At 41.8% G+C, this 26,074-nt stretch overlaps 1 protein-coding gene across 1 annotated transcript in view; it reads right to left on the bottom strand.

Moving 5' to 3' along the window:
* NIN (ninein) overlaps positions 1-26,074 on the bottom strand; it is a 102,400-nt gene that overhangs the window by 41,778 nt on the left and 34,548 nt on the right. Inside the window, exons 7-13 of the mRNA XM_060142723.1 lie at positions 10,133-10,172; positions 8,308-8,498; positions 4,326-4,472; positions 3,674-3,841; positions 3,061-3,197; positions 2,583-2,723; positions 2,154-2,328 (exon numbers count right to left, since the gene is read on the bottom strand). Of these exons, the coding sequence (XP_059998706.1) occupies positions 2,154-2,328; positions 2,583-2,723; positions 3,061-3,197; positions 3,674-3,841; positions 4,326-4,472; positions 8,308-8,498; positions 10,133-10,172 (999 nt within the window). The remainder of the gene's footprint in view (positions 1-2,153; positions 2,329-2,582; positions 2,724-3,060; positions 3,198-3,673; positions 3,842-4,325; positions 4,473-8,307; positions 8,499-10,132; positions 10,173-26,074) is intronic.

The following is a 26,074-nucleotide window of genomic DNA, read 5'->3' as shown; positions in this document are numbered from 1 at the left end:
AAAAACTCTAAAAAGTAGGATAGCTCTAACAATTTTCATTTAATGATGATATAGATACGTTATATTTAATTTACAATTTTATTTTGGTTTAAAGATGTAAAAACTATACATACAGGTTTTTCATAGTTTTTATTTTGAATTATTATAATAAAATAACGTATCAACCAAAGTCCACAAAAGGTGGGGTTTTTCTGTATATAAAACACTTGTAAGATTTCCACCCACATTTGTTAAAAAAATAAATGTGCCATTTGACATATTTTCTATTCCAATGCTATAGGATAATTGGAAGAACATTATTTTCAAAGTATATTTTGCCAAAAGAATATAGAGCCAATATATCTTAAATACATTCTTGTTCACACCCTCACACAGTAACATGGAGTGAAAAAGAATGTGCCTGAAGTGTTTTTGAAAAGTACTACCTTCCCCCAAAATGCAAGTTCTACAACTCTAATCTTCCAAAGTGTGTCTAAATTTAGATGTTAAAACCATCAGGAGCAGGGCTTCCCTGGTGGCGCAGTGGTTGAGAGTCCGCCTGCCGATGCAGGGGACACGGGTTCGTGCCCCGGTCCGGGAAGATCCCACATGCCGTGGAGCGGCTGGGCCCGTGAGCCGTGGCCGCTGAGCCTGCGCGTCCGGAGCCTGTGCTCTGCGACGGGAGAGGCCACAACAGTGAGAGGCCCGCGTACCAAAAAAAAAAAAAAAAAAAAACCGATCAAGAGCAACTATCTTGCCTGTGTTGATGCTCTGGAAACTGACAAATCAGCTTCTGTTGCTGACCACAGGGAACACACAATCGGGACCACGGCCGTGGAGGCAGATATGGATACAATTATCTATGATGTGATAGAAAATATGCTATCTTCTGGCAAGAAAAAAAAAAAAGTGTAATGGGAATGAAAAAGTAGTTTGGCCTGCAGTGTTGGAGAAAGCAGTGAAGGAGCCTAAAAGCTTACTGAGGAACTGAGACAGCTGATGGCAGGTGCAGCAGGGTTGAGGGCATGGCCCTGGGGGTTGCTGGCAGGATCTGAGGTTAGAAAGGCATGAGGACAAGCTCCCTTTCAGGGCCCTTCAGTGCTGCCATGTTGCACTTTTATAGAGGGAACAGCATGATTTTAAGTGTTCTTAAGTAAGGTAACTCTGGTGACAATATGGAGGTTGGATAGATGGAAAAAAGGATGCACGTAGGTCAGCTGAGAAATCGTGATGAATTGTGCACCTCTTCAGAGGCTGTGGAAATGGAGAGATGGGATAAATCTGAGAAGCATTTCAGAGCATCGACGGGACTCAGAAACTGATAATCAAGGATGACTGAGGACTTTAGCTTCTATGACTTTCAGCACAGGTGGTGATGTAGATTAGGGAGAAGATTCCAGAGAGGAAGCAGTTTGATGGTTAGGAAGTGAGAATTAGCTCAGTTTTTGATGTGTGGAGTTTCAGGAACCTTTTATAACTTCAACAGTAGCGAATATCCCATAGGTACTTATTACCTTCTAGATACTGTAATATGTAGCAACTCATTTAATCTCCATATCAATGCTATGGGGGTAGGTATTACGATGGTGCCTCTTTTGTGCATTAAGAAACAGGTTTGAGTAACTTGATCAAGGTTTTCTGTAAGTAGTGGTATCCAGATTGGAACCAGGCAGTCTTGAGGCCAGACCCCCTCCTACCCTGCCCACCCTTTATCTCTAGATAACACTGTACCATATTATCTGGTGTCAGAGTCCAATAAAGAGAAGGATCACTTCCTCTACAGAGGCACAGGGAAGGACAGGAGGATGTATAAGGGAAAAGGTACATTTGGAAGCAAAGAAACAAAGCTGATGGCCTCTGTGTGGCAGGAAATAAAGTCATCTGCTAAGAATGAGGAAGGGGGAGTGCGAGGAAGGAACAGACCATCAAACAGGAGCCAAAGAGCCCTGAGGACCCAGTGCAACTTCCGGGGGTAAGAACAAGATACGCTGTTGGCAAACCAGAAGCCTAGACACCCCTGAAATCTAGCTCCCAGTGGGGGCTCTACCATGTCCAGTCATGACCCAGCTGGGCAGACTTATGAGCCCCGTGCAGACCTGTCCTCTTACAGAGCTGTGGTTTTCCATGTGTATTCCCAGCAGGGACACAGACTGTACAGCCAATAGGATAATTACCTTTAAAGAGAGGGCAAGGCGGTCCCGGGTGTAATTCTCTTCTGTTTTTGCCTTTTCAATTTCCTGCTCAAGTTCCAAACGCTGCTTGCCCACCTGTTGTAGGATCTGTTCTCTCTCCTTTCGAAGCTCATTCTTTAAGGCTGCTATTCGTTCCTTGTACTCTTCATCCAGTTTCCTGTGAGGAGGAAAGACTGACAAGCTGCCATCAGATCCCTCAGAGGTCCCTACGTGGATCCACCAAAAATGGAAACACAGAGTCACAGACATGGGAAGCTCCTTGAGAAAGTGTCTAGTGAATCCTGCTTTCCTTGAGGCTTGGCCACACCTAAGTCACTCCGGCCAGGTGTGGCCAAGCGGGCAGGCAGGCTGAGCCCCACTGCCCTGGGCCAGGGCGGTGGGAAAGGAGGGTCCTGGCCCAGCCAGTCGTACCTGAGGTTGTACTCATTCCGCCGCTCTATGGCTGCGTGGTGATCGTCCACCTCTGAGGCCATTAGAGACTTGAGCTTCTCAGCTTTTTCCAGATCTGACCGTAGCTTCTCTTTTTCTCTGACCACTTGATCAACTTGCTCCCTAGAATCAGAAAGAAACCAAGTATGAGGGAAACTGTTTCTAAGCAACAAGTAGACCCCAAAAAGCTCTCATCTGGCTTGCTTCAATACAAACACAAAACCAAGACAACCAAAACCCTTCAAAAACACACAGACATTCCACACAGACATTGAAGAGACATTCCTCTTCAACAGACTACATGCAAATCTAAGCTCTACCTCATTTTCACAGAAGTGAGATGATAGGCGATTAGCCACAACTGCGTACAGGATGGAAGAATGTATGCCACAGGCATCTGAATGACTTGCTCGACAAGTAGGAAAGGGAATAGAGCAGGTGAACCTTCTGCTTAACTCACAGCAAATGCCGGATCTCAGCCTTAAAGCTGGCCAGAGCTGCCTGGTGAATGCTGTTCTTGGTAACCAAAAGTTCATTTTCAAGAGCCAGCGTCAGTTCTGTCAAATTAACATTTCCATCAAGGCTGAAATCCAAGGCCTAGAAATCAGAACAAGTTCAAGACAATCACAAGTTCTATCCTGTGAAAGCAGAAAATGTGAAGCTGAATTTACAGTCTCCAGGCTGGAGGCTTACATTTCTTTAGTGATTGCTTAGAAACAATATTCAATCCACAGCATAACTAAGCTCTCTCTAAGAAAAACATAACGTGACTATTTGCATGTTTAAAAAAATTGCTATCTGGCACTGTAAATAAACACAACGGTAAAACTCTAATCTTTACCAACCAGAGATCAGCTAAGAAATTTCTTATCAATAATTTAGGGGTTAAAAACATGGAAAGAGGTTATCGATAATCCTGGCTGAAGTGGGTAGGAAAAGTTACCTCTTACGTCTGAGATCTTGTGAATAGAAGAATCATTAAGGAGAAATCGAATCAAATCACAGTTTCAAAAAAATGGAATTTTTCAACCCTGCCCCAATTCGTCATTTTTCTCTCATTTTAGCTGCCACACCTTCAGGATCTCCTGGCTGTTCTCAATGCCCTCTTCATGCCAGGTGTCAAGTATTCTCTCCACTGATGCATAGCCCATCCCATCATCCAGGCAGGAGAAGACCCGAAAGCCAATGGTACTTGTCATCGCAGACGGGGTTGTGGTCCGTCGTCCACTCTCATCGAAAGACTGGAAGAAGAAAGAGACTTAAGCAAGCTCAGGCATTGCAACATGGTGTTGGTCAAGACCAAAACTGGTCAGTCCTGACCACAAGGAGCAAAGGGCATGTCTCTCTAATTTATACTGCTAGGATAAGAAGTCACGCAGCCCCTTTGATCTCCCTTTCCTAAGTCAGCCTAGAATGCAAAGCTTATCAACAGTTGACCTGGCCAAGAGTTCCTTCATATAGATGAAATGTGCCTCTACTTAACACCAGGTTTCTTCTGACCTACAGCCAACAAGAAGGGGCATAATTAGTGGTCTTCCTACTGTAATTTATGGTCATTTCTCAAACCCAGCTTTTCCTTCCCCAATGGTTCAGTCTTTCTTTACTACTCTTCTTTTGCCTCTCTTTCTCCTCAGTATTTTTCTTTAGACAGCAGATTAATTCATTAGAAATTATTCAAATGGATTTTAACTTCTACTCACAGAGAAACCACTTCCTATTTCTTACCTGCATGGAGAGGTGCCTTTTCAATTGTCTATATGGGGTAGATGCTGATGGGGTAAGGGATTTTCCATTTTTGAACAAGCCGTAGAAAAAATCTTCTACACTCATCGTACCATCAGGATCAAGATTATGGAAGACTTCTTCAAGCATCTAGAAAAGGGCAACCATATATTTTAACTATTTCACTCAAAAAACCCCAAAGGCCCAGAGTACACTTCCAGCCAACAGAACTTGGCACCACTCTTGATCCCAGGACTCCAGAAATATAACATGTCCCTTTATTCTCACTTGACTGAATTTTTTTTCCTTTCTAGTAATATGTCCTTCCCCCTCACATAAACTAAATAAAATTCATTTTCAACACCTTCATAGTTCTATGCAATTTAGCATTTAACTGTTTTCTCTTTTGCTCACACTGTTAGAACGGGTAATCTTTAATGTTACTACACGTTATTCTTGCGAATTAAAGAATTACTTAAAAATATAAAGATATAGCTTCCCAGTGTTGTAACAATAGAAAATAGTTAGACGTTCATTAAGCCGTTATATTATGGTGACTCCACATGATATTTTGCTGATGTTGAATTTTGGAAATTGGTACGTCAGCACGGCAGAATTGGGTCTGGGACAGATGGCAATGATCTAATAGTTGGGGTCTGAAACCCATGACTTGGGATTTAGAACATTACTTGGAACAGCACTGCGTGTTTCGGGTCTTTATTTCTTTTAATGCTTTAGCACAGGAGAAGTGAGGACTGGATAGGAAGGATTTCATGTGTATGCAATAGAAGGGTCCCTCCAAGAGATGTAAAGAGAAGGGAATTTTGCCTGACTACTTTGCACCCTGTGACAGTAATCAAGTAGTCCTCACCACATACAGTCCCTTCTAGAGGCTTGCCTAGGAGATGGTTTGTTCCCTAGCTTAACAGAGGAATGGAAAAGGGAATAAGCAGCATGAATCATGGATACCGCAAAACAGGGAGGGAAGGCGAAGACCTCCACCCTCACAGTCGGCTTCCTCTTTATTTGGGGGGCTAAAATTTTTCTATAGGACATGCCCCCAGTGTACAAAATAGAAATCACCTGAGAATTCTGTTAAAATGCAGACTCTGATACAGTTAAATCTGGGGGTAGGGCCTAAGATTCTGCATTTCTAACAAGGTGATGCCCAGTTTGCTGAGTGGCAAGGAATAGAACAAGCAACAAACTTACTCTTGTTGCATTTGAGCCTACACCTGGTTCCATTCTAACAAAGGCCTCTTTGTAACAAATCCTCAAATTTTCAATATTCACTTCTTAAGTCCGGACTATGGCTAGGACTCCTGTCATCTCATAATTGTTGATTTTATCCTTCATCTAAGTGCCTGAGGCATTTCTTTTATCCAATGCTTTTTTTTCCAATTCATACCCAATAGGAAACATCTGTCTCTATTCTTGTTTTTATACCACTTCCTCTGGAGAGGACTCTGAAACAAGAAAATCATTCTAAAGAGTGGAAATCTTGGGAAGAAGCAACAGTTCCTAATAGAGAAGCATATGATGAAACAGATGGAAAGGTATTTGGGGCAAAATTCTGAAGTTGCCAAGCTCCCTTAGCTTCTCCGTCTGGTTCTTATCAACCAAAAGAACACTTTCTTAGAGGACTAGGCTTTCAGGACTGTCAAACCAGAAGTCACAGTAAAATCCAAGGGTGCTGACTGAAGTGAATCAGCATATTTGGCTCTAACCTTAGCTCCACGTGGGTTGGCCCTGTGACCTTGGCCAAATCAATGCACAGCTTCCTGACTCCCTAAGCACCCATCACCTGATCCATCTGAAGTGGTGGAGTAAGTAAATCCCGCCAGTTACTGTACGTGGGGGAGTGGACAAGTAGTGAATAAAGGGATGTGGATTCAGAAGAGGGTGGATGGGCAGGGCTGGGCTGACAAGAATACAAGTCAGTGGGCAACTAGGGCACCCCCTGCAGTCTGTGCAGGAGCTGAATCTAGAACCCTGAGGACATGCTTACTCCCCATCACCAGCCAGGTCTTTGGATGGCTGATTTCCCAATGTGTAAGTTGGGAAATAATGCACTAGAATAGGGATCACAAATACCTCGAGGGGCCAGGAAGGTGATGTAAATAAATGAGGCAGGATGGTCTTGAGACATTAGGAAGTGGTGCCTTTTAAACCAGCGAACGGAACACGAGTGCATGCCCTGTCCAAAGGGGCTAGCTGCTTCTCACTGCCAGCAAAATGGAGCCAAATCTTCTGATTTTTAGAAAAATCTCCTGATTTTAAAAAGTATAGCAAAAAATTCAATTTTTAAACATTGGGTAGGCGACGTAGCCCTTAGGTCACATTTGGCAGCTAGGGTGACAGTTTGCCATCCCTGCCCTACAGTCGTCCTTGCTTCTGGAAAGCAGGGCACTAGTTTTAGCCTTAAGACAGTGAATCTAGTTTCCCTTCATGATGATGGCAACAGGCAGCAGTGATCTCTTTCTTTATCTATAAAATGAGGGGTGACTAGATCTAAAATTGCTTTCAGTCGTAAAATTCTAGGATTCCAAGTTGTATGCTGATGAGATCATCTTGGACTTTCAGCTCCGCTGTGGTCTAGAGCTAGTCATGCAAAGTACTATAGTGGTTCATGATTTTGGTGGGGAGGAAAAACACTAAGTAAAAGCTACGTTCAATTAGCAATCCTTTACTCATCCTCACATCAGAAGAAAATAAATGTGCTGCTTCTTTTCCTGGGTTCTGGAGTCTCCACCACAGAAGAAAATGCAACTCCCCACAAATAGCTAAGTTTATTCCAAGATTCGTTCTTAGATAAATAATCCAAGTTTGTGCAATATTTCTTGGCAGAACAACCCAAGGTTCTGCATACTGCGCTGGTTTATAATTTAGGAGGATGAATTTAATTTTATGACTCAACAGCCATCCCTGAAAAATAAATGACGACTGAGCCATTGAAATGTAGTCAGAGGGTGTGCAATGGTCACATACACAAGGGAGAAGGGGGGGAAAGAACTTTTCTGCAAGCTACACTACTTGGAAGCTTTTGATAATAAACCTCTTTCTGGTTTAGGAAAATAATACCACTTATCCTCTGAGCAAGCAGATAACATGGTTTCAAATATCATTATAATCAAAGTTTCCCAAAGCTACAACTGTAGCCCTAACCTCTAAGTCCCTCCAATCCTTATTTTCAGCTCTTTGAAAGACATATCTTGGAATTAATTACATTCTTATGTTTCATGGCTGTTCACGCACCCAGTCCTGCCACCCCTCTTAATTTTTTAGAAAACGTGAAGTTCAGAATTTTACCGAGCAAGAGTCTTCCGGGGGCTCCTTCAGGACTCTTCTGTTGTACATTTTCAAAACCACCAACCTACCCTTTTCCCTTTCCTCATGACCAGATTATTGTGATGGCTCCTGGCTGGTCTCCTAATCTAAGGCTCTCTTTACACCACTATACCCCATAAAAGAAGTTCAGACCACCCTCATTAAGTAAGTTTTTCCTACGTACTATTACTTAATCTGCTTAAGAACCCAGGGGTGATACTGAGATCTTCTCTCCAACAAACTAAACTTATCAGCCTGGCCTTCAAAATATTCCAACTCAAATCTCCTGAACTCCCCTCTTCGTCCTTCCTCGACACCTTTCCCACATTTTGCTCCGTGAATGCCACATCTACACATAGATTGACATCATGCTACACTGAACTGGTGTCTGATAGTAATGTGGGGTAATGTGCTTAGCACAGTGAGGGGCACACAGTACGGGTTCAGTAAGTGTCAGCTATTGTCAGTTTTTCTTTTCCACAATACAACATGAGGTCCTCAGAGACAGGATCTTCATGGCTGACTTCCCAGGAAAAAAAGAGAATGGAGTCTCTGTAACATGCTGCAGGAAACCGAAATATGGCTATTCCTAGCCTGTGGCCAGTTTAGCTTTTATCATGATTACTATTCCTGAATAAAAATATGATGCAAGGCTTACCTCTCCATCGACATTCTGCAAACCATACTGCTCACAGATGGAGATCAGCTTCTTCCGGTTTAGGTGACCATCACGGGTGATCCCCAAATCTTCACAAACCTCCTGCAGTTTCTCTTCTATCCAGTCTTGGGGAGGGGAAGGCCCACTTTGTGAGGCATTCAAATCATCTGGGTTCCAAAATCTTAACTGGCCTAAAATAAAAGCATACAGTGTGTTGTCCCTAAAGGAACTGAGAGCCTATTCTCAAAGAAAAATGTGCTTTTTGAAAATAAATGCTATAATAAAGAGACTACAGATGTTGATTTGATTTGATCCTGAAGTTCAAATGAAGTGGAACCACTGGTTCTTAGGCTGCAACTAGGGCCAACAGACACTTTTTTGTTCATTGGCAGCCATACCTATGTAAGAAATACCATCTCCTGTGCAGTAATGCCAAGGTTCTAGGCTCATTTTATTCCAAAGGAAAATATGCACAGGCTTAGGCTTTGGTGTGATCGGAAGGAAGGCTGGTTGAGAGCCATTCTAAGGAGCTTTATATGCCCTACCTCAGCTATAGCTACCAGACTTTATTATCTCCACTTTCTTTCTAGTCTAAGCTCTGCTTCTACTGCGAAGGAAATAATTTCATGATAAATAGCATAACATGATTATAAAAGGCGAGATTAGCCTGTTTCCAAATCTTTACACATACGAATATTCTGACCTATAAGGATTCCAACTTGAAAGAATAAATGTTTGCCAGGGCAAGCTATTAATTACTGGTATATTAAGGATAAGTTCTATTTGAAGATTTAAGGATCAAACTACTTATTTAAAAATAAAAATTTATTTATCCTCTATTAAAAGTTCTCACTTGTAGTTAAAATTTACTTCCATATTAGAGATTCTGTAAAGTCATTACTTAAACATGAGCTAATTACTGACAAGATTGTGTGTGCCTGGAAGAACCTCAGAGAGTTGAGAAGAGCATTTAGTGCTACCCCTACTATTAATCAAAGACATTAAGCCCATCACCGCTGTGTCTTTACAGGTTGGAAACCTAGAGAACGTGTAATTACACTTAAGTACAGTTAATCCAGGGTAGGCTGTGAAGTGGGCTGAGGTTCTGTCAGCTGAACCACAGTGCCATCTGCTGGCCAGAAGATCAACGTGTTTTGATCTATCTTAAATACATCTGAAACTTGTCAAGGGATACATTTTTTTAAACATAAACTTATTTATTTATTTTGGCTGCGTTGGGTCTTCGTTGCTGCGCGCGGGCTTTCTCTAGTTGTGGCGAGCGGGGTCTACTCTTGGTTGTGGTGCGCAGGCTCCCCACTGCAGTGACTTCTCTTGTTGCGGAGCACGGGCTCTAGAGCGCAGGCTCAGTAGCCGTGGCGCACAGGCTTAGTTGCTCCGCGGCATGTGGGATCTTCCCGGACCAGGGCTCGAACCCGTGTCCCCTGCACTGGCAGGCAGATTCTTAACCACTGCGCCACCAGGGAAGCCCTGTCAAGGGATACATTTTAATAGGTAACTATTTAGTTTTGGACTGTTCATAGATTAATGTGAAAGTCTATGTAAGAGAGTAATTAAACCATAAGTGAAATTCTACATCTTAGTTGCCACATCTTGCATGATGCTAAATGCAAGGATTTAAAACTATGAGCTCTCAACTGGGAATGAATTTTTTGTTGCTGTTGTTCTTCAGGTTATTTCTCAGTTGGCCTCCAGCAGGCAAGGTGGTTAGTAAGAAGGCAAGGGATGCAGGAAGGGGATGTGGAGAGTGCCCTGTGAATGGCAGCCCCTCCTTCCCAGGCAGGCCCCACGCACACTCAATTCCTACCTTCTGCTTCATACTCCTCGCTGTGCTGCGTCTTCCAGTTCTAGAGGAGGCAAGAGAAGATGAGTGCGTTTTAGAACTAATTCTGTTCTCCAAGACCCGATCACTCTCTGGCTCTGAAATCATCATCTGAGGGAGTCACATGATTCGGGACCCTTCAGTGCCTTCACAGTTCTGTATTTCATAGTTCTGTATTCCACTCAGAAAGATACTGAAGACAGCACCAGTTCAAAGCGTTCACCAAACTTTGCCATACTAAGCTGAAACCCCAGACTGACAGCACTGAGATAAATTATTCTTGCCACAGAGAGACATTAAAAAGGCTATAATTCAAAATATATTAGCTCACTACAACTCATTCAGATTACAACTGAAAGTCACTAATATACATGGTATATCTATGGAAGGTGAATTGGTGCACAGTGTGATTTTTTACTTGTTTGTGATTACAATTATATCAGGCTACATTTCCCCATAAAGACATATCTCAACCCTGATGGATGGATAATGAGGTGTGAGGGTGGGGAGGGAGCAATGGAGGAAATAGCACTCTAGATTTTCTTACTATTGATTCTGGGCAGAATTCAATTGTTTTTACTTTTTTTATTTTTTAACATCTTTATTGGAGTATAATTGCTTTACAATGGTGTGTTAGTTTCTGCTGTATAACAAAGTGAATCAGCTATACGTATACATATATCCCCATATCTCCTCCCTCTTGTGTCTCCCTCCCACCCTCCCTATCCCACCCCTCTAGGTGGTCACAAAGCACCGAGCTGATCTCCTCGTGCTATGTGGCTGCTTCCCACTAGCTATCTGTTTTACATTTGGAAGTGTATATATGTCAATGCTACTCTCTCACTTCGTCCCAGCTCACCCTTCCCCCTCCCCGTGTCCTCAACTCCATTCTCTACATCTGCATCTTTATTCCTGTCCTGCCCCTAGGTTCTTCAGAACCATTTATTTTTTAGGTTCCATATATACGTGTTAGCATACAGTATTTGTTTTTCTCTTTCTAACTCACTTCATTCTGTATGACAAACTCTAGGTCCTTCCACCACACTACAAATAACTCAATTTCATTTCTTTTTATGGGTGAGTGATATTCCATTGTGTATATGTGCCACATGTTCTTTATCCATTCATCTATCGATGGACACTTAGGTTGCTTCCATATCCTGGCTATTGTAAATAGAGCTGCAAAGAACATTGTGGTACATGACTTTTTTGGATTATGGTTTTCTCACAGTATATGCCCAGTAGTGGGATTGCTGGGTCATATAGTAGTTTTATTTTTAGTTTCTTAAGGAACCTCCATACTGTTCTCCATAGTGGCTGTATCAATTTACATTCCCACCAACAGTGCAAGAGGGTTCCCTTTCTCCATACCCTCTCCAGCATTTACTGTTTGTAGATTTTTTGATGATGGCCATTCTGACTGGTGTGAGGTGATATCTCATTGTAATTTTGATTTGCATTTCTCTAATGATATGTGATATTGAGCATCCTTTCATGTGTTTGTTGGCATTCTGTATATCTTCTTTGGAGAAATGTCTGTTTAGGTCTTCTGCCCATTTTCGGATTAGGTTGTTTGTTTCTTTGATATTGAGCTGCATGAGCTGCTTGTATATTTTGGAGATTAATGCTTTGTCAGTTGCTTCATTTGCAAATATTTTCTCCCATTCTGAGGACTGTCTTTTCGTCTTGTTTATGGTTTCCCTTGCTGTGCAAAAGCTTTTAAGTTTCATTACGTCCTGTTTGTTTATCTTTGTTTTTATTTCCATTTCTCTAGGAGGATCTTGCTGTGATTTATATCAAAGAATGTTCTGCCTATGTTTTCCTTTAAGAGTTTAATAGTGTCTGGCCTTACACTTAGGTCTTTAATCCATTTTGAGTTTACTGTTTGTGTATGGTGTTAGGGAGTGTTCTAATATCATTCTTTTACATGTAGCTGTCCAGTTTTCCCAGCACCACTTATTGAAGAGGCTGTCTTTTCTCCATTGTATATTCTTGCCTCCTTTATCAAAGATAAGGTGACCATACGTGTGTAGGTTTATCTCTGGGCTTTCTAACCTGTTCCACTGATCTGTATTTCTTTTTTTTTTTGCCAGTATCATACTGTCTTGATTACGGTAGCTTTGTAGTATAGTCTGAAGTCAGGGAGTCTGACTTCTCCAGCTCTGTTTTTCTTTCTCAAGATTGCTTTGGCTATTTGGGGTCTTCTGTGTTTCCATACAAATTGTGCAGTTTTTTGTTCTACTTCTGTGAAAAATGCCATTGGTAGTTTGATAGGAATTGCACTGAATCTGTAGATTGCTTTGGGTAGTATAGTCATTTTCACAATGTTGATTCTTCCAATCCAAGAACACGGTATATCTCTCCATCTGTTTGTATCATCTTTAATTTCTTTCTTCAGTGTCTTATAGTTTTGCGCATACAGGTCTTTTGTCTCCTTAGGTAGGTTTATTCCTAGGTATTTTATTCTGTTTGTTGCAATGGTAAATAAGAGTGTTTCCTTAATTTCTCTTTCAGATTTTTCATCATTACTGTATAGAAATGCAAGAGATTTCTGTGCATTAATTTTGTATCCTGCAACTCTACCACACTCATTGATTAGCTCTAGTAGTTTTCTGGTAGCATCTTTAAGATTCTCTATGTACAGTATCATGTCATCTGCAAACAGTGACAGTTTTACTTCTTCTTTTCCAATCTGGATTCCTTTTATTTCTTTTTCTTCTCTGATTGTTGGGGCTAAAATTTCCAAAACTATGCTGAATAATAGTGGTGAGAGTGGGCAACCTTGTCTTGTTCCTGATCTTAGAGGAAATGGTTTAAGTTTTTCACCATTGAGAACAATGCTGGCTGTGGGTTTGTCATATATGGCCTTTATTATGCTGAGGTAAGTTCCCTCTATGCCTACTTTCTGGAGGGTTTTTATAATAAATGAGTGTTGAATTTTGTCAAAAGCTTTTCTGCATCTATTGAGATGATTATATTGTTTTTCACCTTCAATTTGTTAAAATGGTGTATCACATTGATTCATTTGTATATACTGAAGAATCATTGCATTCCTGGAATAAACCCCACTTGATCATGGTGTATGATCCTTTTAATGTGCTGTTGGATTCTGTTTGCTAGTATTTTGCTGAGGATTTTTGCATCTATGTTCATCAGTGATACTGGCCTGTAGTTTTCTTTCTTTGTTACATCTTTGTCTGGTTTTGGTATCAGGGTGATGGTGGCCTCGTAGAATGAGTTTGTGAGTGTTCCTCCCTCTGCTATATTTTGGACGAGTTTTAGAGGATAGGTTTTAGCTCTTCTCTAAATGTTTGATAGAATTCGCCTGTGAACCCATCTGGTCCTGGATTTTTGTTTGTTGGAAGATTTTTTATCACAGTTTCAATTTCAGCGCTTGTGATTGGTCTGTTTATATTTTCTATGTCTTCCTGGTTCTGTCTCGTAAGGTTGTGCTTTTCTATGAATTTGTCCATTTCTTCCAGGTTGTCCATTTTATTGGCATACAGTTGCTTGTAGTAATCTCTCATGATCCTTTGTATTTCTGCAGTGTCAGATGTTACTTCTTCTTTTTCATTTCTAATTCTATTGGTTTGAGTCTTCACCCTTTTTTTTCTTAATGAGTCTGGCTAATGGTTTATCAATTTTGTTTATCTTCTTAAAGAACTAGCTTTTAGTTTTACTGATCTTTGCTATTGTTTTTTCGTTCCTTTTTCATTTATTTCTAATCTGATCTTTATGATTTCTTTCCTTCTGGTAACTCTGGGTTTTCTTTTGTTCTTCTTTCTCTAATTGCTTTAGGTTTAAAGTCAGGCCATTTATTTGAGACGTTTCTTGTTTCTTGAGATAGGACTGTATTGCTATAAACTTCCCTCTTAGAACTGTTTTTGCTGCATCCCATAGGTTTTGGGTTGTCGTGTCTCCATTGTCATTTGTTTCTAGGTATTTTTTGATTTCCTCTTTGATTTCTTCAGTGATCACTTGGTTATTAAGTAGTGTATTGTTTAGCCTCCACGTGTTTGTATTTTTTACAGTTTTTTTCCTGTAATTGATATCTAGTCTCACAGCGTTGTGGTTGGAAAAGATACTTCATACGATTTCAATTTTCTTAAATTTACCAAGGCTTGATTTGTGACCCAAGATATGATCTATCCTGGAGAATGTTCCATGAGCACTTGAGAAGAAAGTGTATTCTGTTGTTTTTGGATGGAATGTCCTATAAATATCAATTAAGTCCGTCTCATTTAATGTGTCATTTAAAGCTTGTGTTTCCTTATTTATTTTCATTTGGATGAAATGGTGAAAGTGGGGTGTTAAAGTCCCCTACTATGATTGTGTTCCTGTCAATTTCCCCTTTTATGGCTGTTAGCATTTGCCTTGTAAATTGCGGTGCTCCTATGTTGAGTGAATAAATATTTACAATTGTTATATCTTCTTCTTGGATTGACTGATCCCTTGGTCATTATGTAGTGTCCTTTGTCTCCTGTAATAGTCTTTATTTTAAAGTCTATTATGTCTGATATGAGAATTGCTACTCCAGCTTTCTCTTGATTTCCATTTACATGGGATATCTTTTTCTATCCCCTCACTTTCAGTCTGTATGTGTCCCTAGGTCTGAAGTGGGTTTCTTGTAGACAGCATATATACGGGTCTTGTTTTTGTATCCATTCAGCCAGTCTATGTCTTTTGGTTGGAGCATTTATCCATTTACATTCAAGGTAGTTATTCATATGTATGTTCCTATTACCATTTTCTTAATTGTTTTGGGTTTGTTATTGTAGGTCTTTTCCTTCTCTTGTGTTTCCTGCCTAGAGAAGTTCCTTTAGCATTTGTTCTAAAGCTGGTTTCATGGTGCTGAGTTCTCTTAGCTTTTGCTTGTCTGTAAAGGTTTTAATTTCTCCGTTGAATCTGAATGAGATCCTTGCTGGGTAGAGTAATCTTGGTTGTAGATTCTTCCCTTTCATCACTTTAAGTATGTCCTGCCACTCCTTTCTGGCTTGCAGAGTTTCTGCTGAAAGATCAGTTGTTAACCTTATGAGGATTCCTTTGTATGTTATTTGTTGCTTTTCCCTTGCTGCTTTTAATATTTTTCCTTTGTATTTAATTTTTGATAGTTTGATTAATATGTGTCTTGGCGTGTTTCTCCTTAGATTTATCCTGTATGGGACTCTCTGTGCTTCCTGGACTTGATTGTCTATTTCCTTTCCCATATTAGGGAAGTTTTCAACTATAATCTCTTCAAATATTTTCTCAGTCCCTTTTCTTTTCTCTTCTTCTTCTGGGACCCCTATAATTTGAATGTTGATGCGTTTAATGTTGTCCCAGAGGTCTCTGAGACTGTCCTCAATTGTTTTCATTCTTTTTTCTTTATTCTGCTCTGTGGTAGTTATTTCCACTATTTTATCTTCTAGGTCACTTATCCATTCTTTTGCCTCAGTTATTCTGCTATTGATTCCTCCCAGAGAATTTTAAATTTCATTTATTGTGTTGTTCATCATTGTTTGTTTGCTCTTTAGTTTTTCTAGGTCCTTGTTAAACGTTTCTTGTATTTTTTCCATTCCATTTCCAAGATTTTGGATCATCTTTACTATCATTATTCTGAATTCTTTTTCAGGTAGGCTACCTATTTCCTCTTCATTTGTTTGGTCTGGTGGGTTCTTACCCTGCTCCTTCATCTGGTGTGTATTTCTCTGTCTTCTCATTTTGCTTAACTTCCTGTGTTTGGGGTGTCCTTTTCACAGGCTGCAGGTTCGTAGTTCCTGTTGTTTTTGGTGTCTGCCCCCAGTGGGTAAGGCTGGTTCAGTGTGTTGTGTAGGCTTTCTGGTGGAGGGAACTGATGCCTGTGTTCTGGTGGATGAGACTGGATCTTGTATTTTTGGTGGGCAGGACCGCCTCCGGTGGTGTGTTTTGGGGGATCTGTGAATTTATTATGATTTTAGGCAGCCTCTCTGCTAATGGGCTGGGTTGTGTTCCTGTCTTGCTATTGTTTGGCATAGGGTGTCCAGCACTGGAGCTTGCTGGTTGTTGTGTGGAGCTGGGTCTTAGCGTTGAGATGGAGATCTCTGGGAGAGCTTTTGCTGTTTGGTATTACATGGGGCTGGGAGGCCTCTGGTGGACCAATGTCCTGAACTTGGCTCTCCCACCTCAGAGGCTCAGGCCTGACACCCAGCCGGAGCACCAAGACTCTGTCAGCCACTTGGCCAGGTATGTGGGGAGTTTCCTGCCTTTGGGGAAGTCTGAGGTCTTCTGCCAGCATTCAGTAGGTGTTCTGTAGGAGTTGTTCCATGTGTAGATGTATTTATGATGTATTTGTGGGAAGGAAGGTGATCTCCGCGTCTTACTCCTCCACCATCTTGAAGGTCCCCTCCTGTTTTTATTTTTAAAGTTTAAGTCAATAAAACCCCACTAATAAAAGCATCCTGTCTGTCCCTCCACATTTATTTCCTCACCCAACAAAGCAAATGATTGAAATGCTCGTACTACTTTGGCACCCAAAATGGTGAAAATTCAGTATTCAATATATAAGTTGGAAACACCCTAAAATGAAATCCATTCGGTCAGTCCACCTAACACAAATAAAATAGTGGTGTTGGGAAAGTTGGACAGCTACATGTAAATCAATGAAATTAGAACACACCCTCAAACCATCCACAAAAATAAACTGAAAATGGCTTAAAGAGTTAAACATAAAACATGACACCATAAAACTCCTAGAAGAGAGCATAGGCAAAATATTCTCTGACATAAATTGTACCAATGTTTTCTTAGGTCAGTCTCCCAGGGCAATAGAAATGAAAACAAAAATAAACAAATGGGACCTAATCAAACGTACAGGCTTTTGCACAGCAAAGGAAACCATAAAAATAACAACGAAAACAAAAACAAAAACGAAAAGACAACCTATGGAATGAGAGAAAATATTTGCAAATGATGCAACAGACAAGGGCTTAATCTCCAAGATATACAAACAGCTCATACAACTCAACAACAGAAAAACAACCCAATTGAAAAATGGGCTGAAGACCTTAATAGACATTTCTCCAAAGAAGACATGCAGATGGCCAGTAGACACATGAAAAGATGCACACCATCACTAATTATTAGAGAAATGGAAATCAAAACTACAATGACCACCTCACACCAGTCAGAATGGCCATCATTAAAAAGTCTACACATAACAAATGCTAGAGAGAGTGTGGAGAAAAGAGAACACTCCTACACTATTGGTGGGAATGTAAGCTGGTGCAGCCACGATGGAAAACAGTGTGGAGGTTCCTCAGAAAACTAAAAATAGAATTACTATATGATCCAGCAAACCCACTCCTGGGCATATACCCAGACAAAACTATAATTCAAAAAGGTACATGCACCCTTATGTTCATAGCAGCACTATTCACAATAGCCAAAACATGAAAACAACCAAAATGTCCATTGACAGATGAATGGATAAAGAAGATGTGGTACATATATACAATGGAATACTACTCAGCCATAAAAAAGGGGGAGGGAAGGATTGGGAGTTTGGGATTAGCAGATGTAAACTATTATATATAGGATGGATAAACAACAAGGTCCTACTGTATAACACAGGGAACTATATTTAATATCCTGTGATAAACCATAATGGAAAAGAATGTTAAAAAAAGAATGTATGTGTATAACTGAGTCACTTTGCTGTACAGCAGAGATCGGCACAGCATTGTAAGTCAACTATACTTCAATTAAAAAAAAATAATAAAATTTTAAAGAAAACAAAAAAAATAGGTTTCTATCATCTAAGAACCATCAAGGTAAAACCTACCAAATTACTAGTAGGGGATGATTTTTAACAGCACAAGCTGACATGAGAAATGGCAGGAGAATATGCATCACTGGACAAGCCCCTGCTGGGATACACAGCTGGAAAAATGCAAACACATACCTTCAAAAAATCCTTGGTAAGAAAGCAACAAGGTTATATTGCTACAGAAAAGTTTATTTCTTATATTTGCTCACTTACTTCTTGATTCATTTGAAACTAGTGAGCAATTAATTAGTTCAAAGGAGCAAGAGGCTCCAATATACTGTTTCCAACATCTCATGAGTTTATGCAACTGGGTGCCTCATCTGATCCACTCTTCCCGGATGCCCTCTTGCCCTGATTCTCACCTCTAACTAGTAAGAAATCGACGGTGGAAGCCAGACTGCCTGGCTCTGAATCCTGGCTTACTTACTGGGTTAAGCTTGGATAAGTTTCTTAACCTCTTTTGCCTCAGCTTCTCCATCTATAAAATGGGAATAAAGCAGTACATATTTCACAGAGCTGGGTAAAATGTTTAGAATTGTGCCTGGCACCTAATAAGCACTATAAATTTTGATATTATTTTTCTTGGACACATGTTTATGTAGTATATATTAAGTTTATATTTGCAGGTTTTTTTCATTACCATGTTCAAACTTAAAGCATTAATTTGAGTGACGCTGGGGAGTACCAGTTATTTATATAAATTTGTAAGAAAAGTGCCAAGTATCCAGCAGATGTGCAAAGAATACAGACAATTCACATAAGAGGCAACACAATTAAACAGATACGGGGAAAGGTTCATTTCAATAGCAATCAAAGAAGTATAAATTAAAACCAAGGAATCTTTTTGTTCCCATTAAATTAGCAAAGTATTTAAGAATATAACTCCTATTACCAACAAGGTTATGATTTAAAATAGGCCTGTTTATGTTACTGGTAACAATGTAAATGGATATTACCCTTTTAGTAAAGAAAATGGCTTTATGTATCAAAAGTCATGAAAATGTTCATGCTCTTTGATCCAGTTTCATATGATTTCTGATGGCAATAAAATCAAAGAAAGAAAAAAAGTATATATGTAAATATGTACATTTAGCACTTTTTGTAAAAGTACAGTACTGAAAACAATTTAAATATTCAACAATGGGGCCTAAAGTATAATGATACATCATAATGTAGTCGATAAAAGTATAATTATAAAACCATGTAGGAGCATGAAAAACATGAAATGTTAAATGAAAGACCACAACAAAAATGTCATCAACACTATGATTACCACTGGAAAAAAATATTTATACAATTAGACAAAGACTGGAAGGAAACAGAGACTATATATATATATATATATATATATATACACTTGGTTGAGGGAATATGGGAAACCATTTTATTTCCTTTACTGTTATAAATGTTGTTTATACCATATAAATAGGTACAACTTCACTATTTCTTTTGCCCACCTGCCCCTGAATTCTCACTAAATGAATTCCCTGTGACCTGGGGGTGGGGACAAAGGGAAACTTCTGTCCCCTTGGTATGTACCACTCTGCTAGTCAGCCACGTCCTCCTGTACTGTGACCTGTGATGGAGAGACCATGCTTGGTGGGAGGTCCAGGCACTTTCAGGAGGGTGAGAGCTGCTCTGTGCCAATGCCTCCTAAACTTAGCAGAGTGTGGGAAGATCAAGGACACTCGTCTGAGACCTGCCTTAGGGACTGTGACCACAGCCATCCAAAGAGGCATTCTTCAGACAGCCTAACCCAATGGCGTCAGGTACAGCAGTTTAAGTAATTTCACACGAACTCTTAGGGCAAGTAGTGGCAAGGTAAGGGATAACTTATTTTAACATCTCCAAGGGTAACGATTTCCCAAGCATTTCTCCATGGCCCTGTGTAAGAAGCCTAGATCCAGCTAAGACCAGCCCTGCTAGAAGGAGAAGCAAGCTTATGCTAAGGGCTACATTTTCATTCCAAGACCACTTCAACCGGAGATTGAGTTTGCCACCCAGATGTTTTGCTATGCTTCTTCCCCATCTCCCCCAAGGGCCTATTCCTTTAAGAAGGGGTAAGCACATGGGTGGCTGAATGTTTGTTATTAAATTGCATTTTCGGTGGGGTGGGGGGTGGGTGGGAGCAGATTCAATTCACTCACAGCTCTTTTATTTTCATTCTCACTGCCTGGGGCCAGTAGTTCCAATTAAAAAGCAGGGGGAGAGGGAAGGGAAGGCAGGTTAGAAGGTTGGGGGGGGGATCTGATCATTCGGCTACTGGAACACCACCAATAAAAGGAGGCATCACTCTGGAACAAGGTCTTTTAATTGCTGAGGGTTTACCCAGCACAGTGAAAGCCTGGCAGGTGGCCTCTGGACACAGATCAGCCATGAGTACCGGAAGGGGGGCGATCACGAACATCTCTGGAAAAGTGGGAGAGGAAGGGGGTGGCAATTGCTGGGATGTGTTCTCCATACTATTCATAAAAGGAGAGTGAAAGGATTTTCAACTTCTCCCTTTGAAATCTTATGTAGCCTCTCACTGGAGAAAGAATGGATATGAATAAGTTTTTAAAAATCATTCAGCAATTCCTGACTCTGGAGGCAAAATGGTAGCCGGGGGAGACTGCCGCGGTTAAGTCTGGCCCTGCCACTTTGTGTGACCCCTCGACACCTTACTTCATCTGCAAAGTGGGAGTGACCCGTCTGATAGGGACACGGAGGCATATGCCTGGCTCTTAGGAAATGTTAGCTCTTGTTATTATTTCAGCCAGAACAATGAAGTGGTTAAGGGTTTAGACTCCAGAGCCGGACTCTTCACTTACTGGCTGTGCAAGCTTGGGCAAGTTACTTAATCCCTGTGTGCCTCAGTTTCCTCAGGGGTAAGTGAATAATACCTACCTACGAGGGGGTGCTAGTATTTGGAAAGCACTTGAAACAGTGCCTGCTGCGAATTAAGTGCTGTCTGTTAAGTAAATAAATTTTATAATTACTATTCCTACTACCTGGGTGTTCAACACTAGGACAAGGGCAGAGGAAAGAAACAGCAGACAGACCAGTGCCAGCTTTAAGAACAAACCCAGAATAAACTCTGTAGAAACTCCAGCTCTGAGTGTGTTAGTTCTGATGAAGCAATCAACTTTTGATTCAACGTAGGAGCAGGGCCTCCCCTGGGGCCCTCCGCGCTGTGGACAGTGTCCCCTGGGTGGCCACATCTGTCAGGGCCCACCATGCTATGTGTGCTGGCCAACAGGCCCCGTGAGAGCGGACAGAGGGGAGACGGTCAGAGGTTGCCCGGTCCTAAAAAGGCTGCTGCAGAAAGAAGTGCCCAGCACCGCCAGGTAGGCTGACAAAGGGAGTCCCACGCACCGCCGCCGTGGGCTGTGCGTCTCAGTCACGCTGGCCACTGTGGTCAACTCTCGGGCTGTCCTACAGCTGGACGAGGGTGCCCTGCACCCGTGAGCTGCACTGCTTTCAGGGATGCTTTCTTTGGAGGGACACCTGCTTCGCTGGACGGCGGAACAGATGGCCCGAGCCTCTTGGATCCCGGGGCTTCCAGCCCCGAGGCCGGGCCAGCATCTGCAGACTGCGGGTCTGGTGCAGCCCCTTCCCACAAGAGCCCAGCCGCAGACCCACCAGCCATCTGCTCCGGCGCAGACCTTTGTGCCCCTCAGAATGTTCGGCTAATTAAAGCGATTACGGGGGGCGCACACGGGGCTATTCTTTCCCAGCAGAGGTTGCTGAACTGATCTCAGCAGCCTTAAGCAGATTTTTTTTTTTTTTTTTGTAAAAGGGAAAGACTTGCAAGCCCAGAGAGAAGAGAAATTTATTAAAGCAACAAAGCTCCCCCAGCACACTGAGCCCTGGTGTCCATTTTACAAGAGCAGCGCACTTAAGTAAGCACAGGAAGTCTCTGCAGAAAAACAGGATCAGTTTAGGAGATACTTATGATGGAAACCTTAGGACTTTTAAAAACACAGCATCTATCTCATATTTAACTAACAATCCTAAATACCGATAAAGCCCGTGCTCTGGGCAGGGAAGCTAAGTGCACCCAGCAAGGCTGGCTACTGTTTCTGCAGCGACACGCTTCTTAGGACTTCATCTCCACCTCTCCCGCATCTGAAGGAAGGCAAAGGGGCGATGAAAGGGGGCCTGACAGCCCCCGCTCCCAATCTCTCTATTCTGAACCCAGGGACAAGCTGCTCAGTTGCAGGGCTGTCATGACTAGAATGCAAATCAGTTCCTTTATCTTTAAAAGCAGTTAAAAGCTACAAGTAAGTGTTGGGGATAACAAGAATCAATGTATGACTTTTAAATGCACACACATTTAGATGAGTCCCGCTACGGTGCCAAACAGCCTTCAGTACTGCCAGTGTGAAGAAATGCTGAATTTCAAGAAATCTGAGCCTTAAGTCTCTTCTACCAAGGTTGGGGACTGGTTTTGTTTCACTGGATTTTAAAGTCCACTGGATTTTAAAGTCCTTAAAGGAAAGGGATTCTTTGATACATCTGCTTGTGGTATCCTGCTTATCAGAGTTGCTCTCAACAGATAGTGAATACTGCTCTCCTATTTGAAAAATACTTAATGGTATAGTTGGAAAATGTTACTATTATCATTAAAATTAACTTGTTAACTTTTGATGTGTTGTCGATTTTATTTTCTAGTTGGAAAATAAATATTAGAAATTGTTGACCTGCAAGGAGGTGAGAATGAGGGCTAGACTCCAAGGGAACTTCCTCTGGGGCCAAGACAGGAGGACTTAGCAGAACAGCAAAGGCTGAAAGTCTGAAAGCTGAATCTGTGTTAGAATGAAAACATCTTATTAGCTTTGAAGGGGCTTCTTTATATCACTTTCAAGTGATTTATAGTTGCTTCTTGAATGAGTGTTTCATCTCTGAGAATAGCCAGAGATGATCTAATAATACTCAAGAAATATAAAGGGAAACACTGGAATTCCATTAATAAAAAACCTATCCTGATGATGTCATATTATTTGATGGAAACGAATGGCATCAGTAATGAAATTGCTTACTTTGTCAAGGACTAGAACAAAAAATGTAACGGGCGAGTAATTGGAAAATAGGTGCATTTCAACTACAAAAGCTCTTAGAAAAACTTCTCTCAGTCATTAAGAAGTTTGCGCCAGAATGAAATCTTTACTCTATACAATGTAAATGAATAATTTATGAAGTTCAACCGCAAAGTTATGCATATATGAAAATGGAAATAAGGGGGACACAAGTCAGTTTCGCACTTCTGGAAGAAGATTGATTTTATGGAGGGCAGTAAAATCAGTTTGGGGGTTCTTTGTGTTTCTGTTTTTGTTTTTAAATAACGACCACTCATCCTCCTACCCTCACAGTCCGACACAAGGGCTTGGTTTGCTTGTCCATTCTCCGCTGAATGAAGCAATTGGCTTTAACTTTTCTCTCAGGTCCTCACTTAAACTGCATGGTTTTGGCTTACACTACTATTGTCTACAGTTGAAGAAATCATTGTTTAAAGCCTCTGGCTCTTGATACGAATCTTACTAGACCCAATTTATTCCCTGTGGAGGAAAACAGTTAACAAGGTGTCCCCTGTTTTGAACAAGGGCAGAAAGCAAAGTGGCCCTGCCCCAATTGTATTCATTGTCAACCTTTCCTACCACGTCTGAGTAATACAGAATAAAACCAAGACTTAGTTTTGTTTTTGTCCCCAACTTCCAGCTACCCTTAGAAGAAACCCTTATAAAATTCAAGGTCAGTTCAGTAGCCACTGCATATATGGGGGGTGGGAATATATACTCTTCAGAGTCTAAAAACTCCAGAATGTGCCCTTTGTTAATCCAGAATAGAATGTCTAACTGAATTGCCTTGAGTGAAAATGATCCCACAGACAAAGAAAAATCACCACTTTCCTTTCAATACCACCCCAGATGAGAGGTCAGACTCCCAAGGGATCCATTTGCCAGGTAAACACAGTAAATTGGAAGGTGGATGCACATTTCAGCCAGACAGTGGAACCCACCTGTCACTTGCGAACTAGCACATTTTGCTTCGGGGTTTCTAAATGAAATTCTGAAATACACATATTAGTGCTGAAAATTTAGCAAGATTACAGTGGTCTTTCCCTGTACAAAGGCTTTATGGCCTTGTAAAGTAAACTTGGTAGGGGAGACACACTTCATAGTTATGTTAGATATTTTCTGGTTCATCAGGAAAGAAACTGACTGAATAAAGACGGGGGGAGGGGAGGGTGGAGATGATTAAAATGTTTACAATTTATGTTAGGGCTTTAACATGCAGACTGAAACAAAAGTCGAACACAACCACCTAACAAGGTTAAGACTTATATATTCTATTCAGCGGATGAGGCCAAAGCGTGAAGCACTTGCGATCCCACAGTCACAACATGGGTTCTCACCCAAGCCATCACAATGGTGCACCATGAATGGTCATGGGGGGAGTTCCAAACTGCTGTAACTAAAGAAGACTGGATCCTCACATGGAACTTACGTTAAAAATTTAGGTGCTTGAAAGCAATCTCTACAATAGCATCACTCCTACTTGCCTGCATTTCTGTTTTCTTGGATGAGACAGAAATGGTGGAGTTACAAGTAGACTACAGAGAATCATGACTACTGAGAATTACCTATAAATTTATTGTACATGGGCTTCCCTGGCGGCACAGTGGTTAAGAATCTGCCTGACAATGCAGGGACACGGGTTCGAGCCCTGGTCCGGGAAGATCCCACATGCCGCGGAGCAACTAAGCCCGTGTGCCACAACTACTGAGCCTGCGCTCTAGAGCTCGCGAGCCACAACTACTGAGCCCACGTGCCACAACTACTGAAGCCCGGGAGCCTAGAGCCCATGCTCTGCAACAAGAGAAGCCACCGCAATGAGAAGCCCATGCACCGCAACGAAGAGTAGCCCCTGCTCGCCACAACTAGAGAAAGCCCGTGCACAGCAACGAAGGCCCAACACAGCCCAAAATAAAATAAATAAATAAAAATTTGTTGTACATGTGGGAGAAGGCCTTCCAAACAAGGATGCATAAAGATCATCGTGAACCACTAGTCCAGGAGCCTAGGAATGAAATGTCCACTCTTAGCAATTCCCCAACTCTTGAACAACCCCAGAGGGAAGCAGGGAAGGGGTTACTCTTTTATCCCTTCAGATGACTGTCTGCTCACATATCCCTACAGGATGAGTTCCTAGAAGGAAGCGAGCCACCCTGAGGACAGCTGGTATAGGTGGCTTGTGACACCATTCCATTGCACTGCACCCCTCCCAAGTCCTCAGATACATGAGATAATTACTTGATTCATCTTAGGGCTGAAATTAGTCTCCTGTTGGGTAGCAACAGCCAGACTTCTCCTCCACAGACCTTCTGACAACAGATTCAGGTCCTTTGGTCTTCAGGAAAAATGAGGCCTGTCTGAGGACAGGAGAAACTGCAGTCTCAGGGCAAGCTAGGAACCCCTAAGCCAGGACCCAGGAGTCAAAAGAAACCCACAATCAAACCAAGAAGGCTTGCCTCCAGCTCCCCATCTCACTACTCCTCATGAAATATTCATGTCATGGGAGACCCAGCCCCCTCCCACCTTCAATACTGCCCAGCAGCACTGAGATGAGGTATGAGTCCCTGATAACAAACACACCCAAGGAAGAAATTCTTTTTTTTCTTTTTTTTGCGGTACGCAGGCCTCTCACTGTTGTGGCCTCTCCCATTGCGGAGCACAGGCTCCGGACGCGCAGGCTCAGCGGCCACGGCTCACGGACCCAGCCGCTCCGCGGTACGTGGGATCTTCCCGGACCGGGGCACGAACCCGTGTCCCCTGCATCGGCAGGCGGACTCTCAACCACTGCGCCACCAGGGAAGCCCAAGGAAGAAATTCTTAACACCCACGGGCAGGAGACAAATGGGCCTGAAGCAACCAAAAGGGAGAAAAAAAGCCAGAAGTTCAATAAAGAACTCCTGACAGGTTCTGAACTCCTTGTAAGTTAAGAACAAATAAATCCCACAGTTCATTGAGAATCTTGCTCTCCTCATCTTCCCCACCTGAGGGCCACTCTAGAATAGGGAAGATGACCTGGCACTCCGCTGAGCCCTAGGCAGCTTCTGTAGAAGGGAGGAGGGTTTCTACGGCAAGGCCATGCTGCCCAGAGCG

Source organism: Lagenorhynchus albirostris, chromosome 1, assembly GCF_949774975.1.
Source record: "Lagenorhynchus albirostris chromosome 1, mLagAlb1.1, whole genome shotgun sequence".
Lineage (NCBI taxonomy): Eukaryota > Metazoa > Chordata > Mammalia > Artiodactyla > Delphinidae > Lagenorhynchus > Lagenorhynchus albirostris.
The sequence above is the reverse complement of the archived record's forward strand: the minus strand, read 5'-3'. Positions and strand labels throughout refer to the sequence as shown.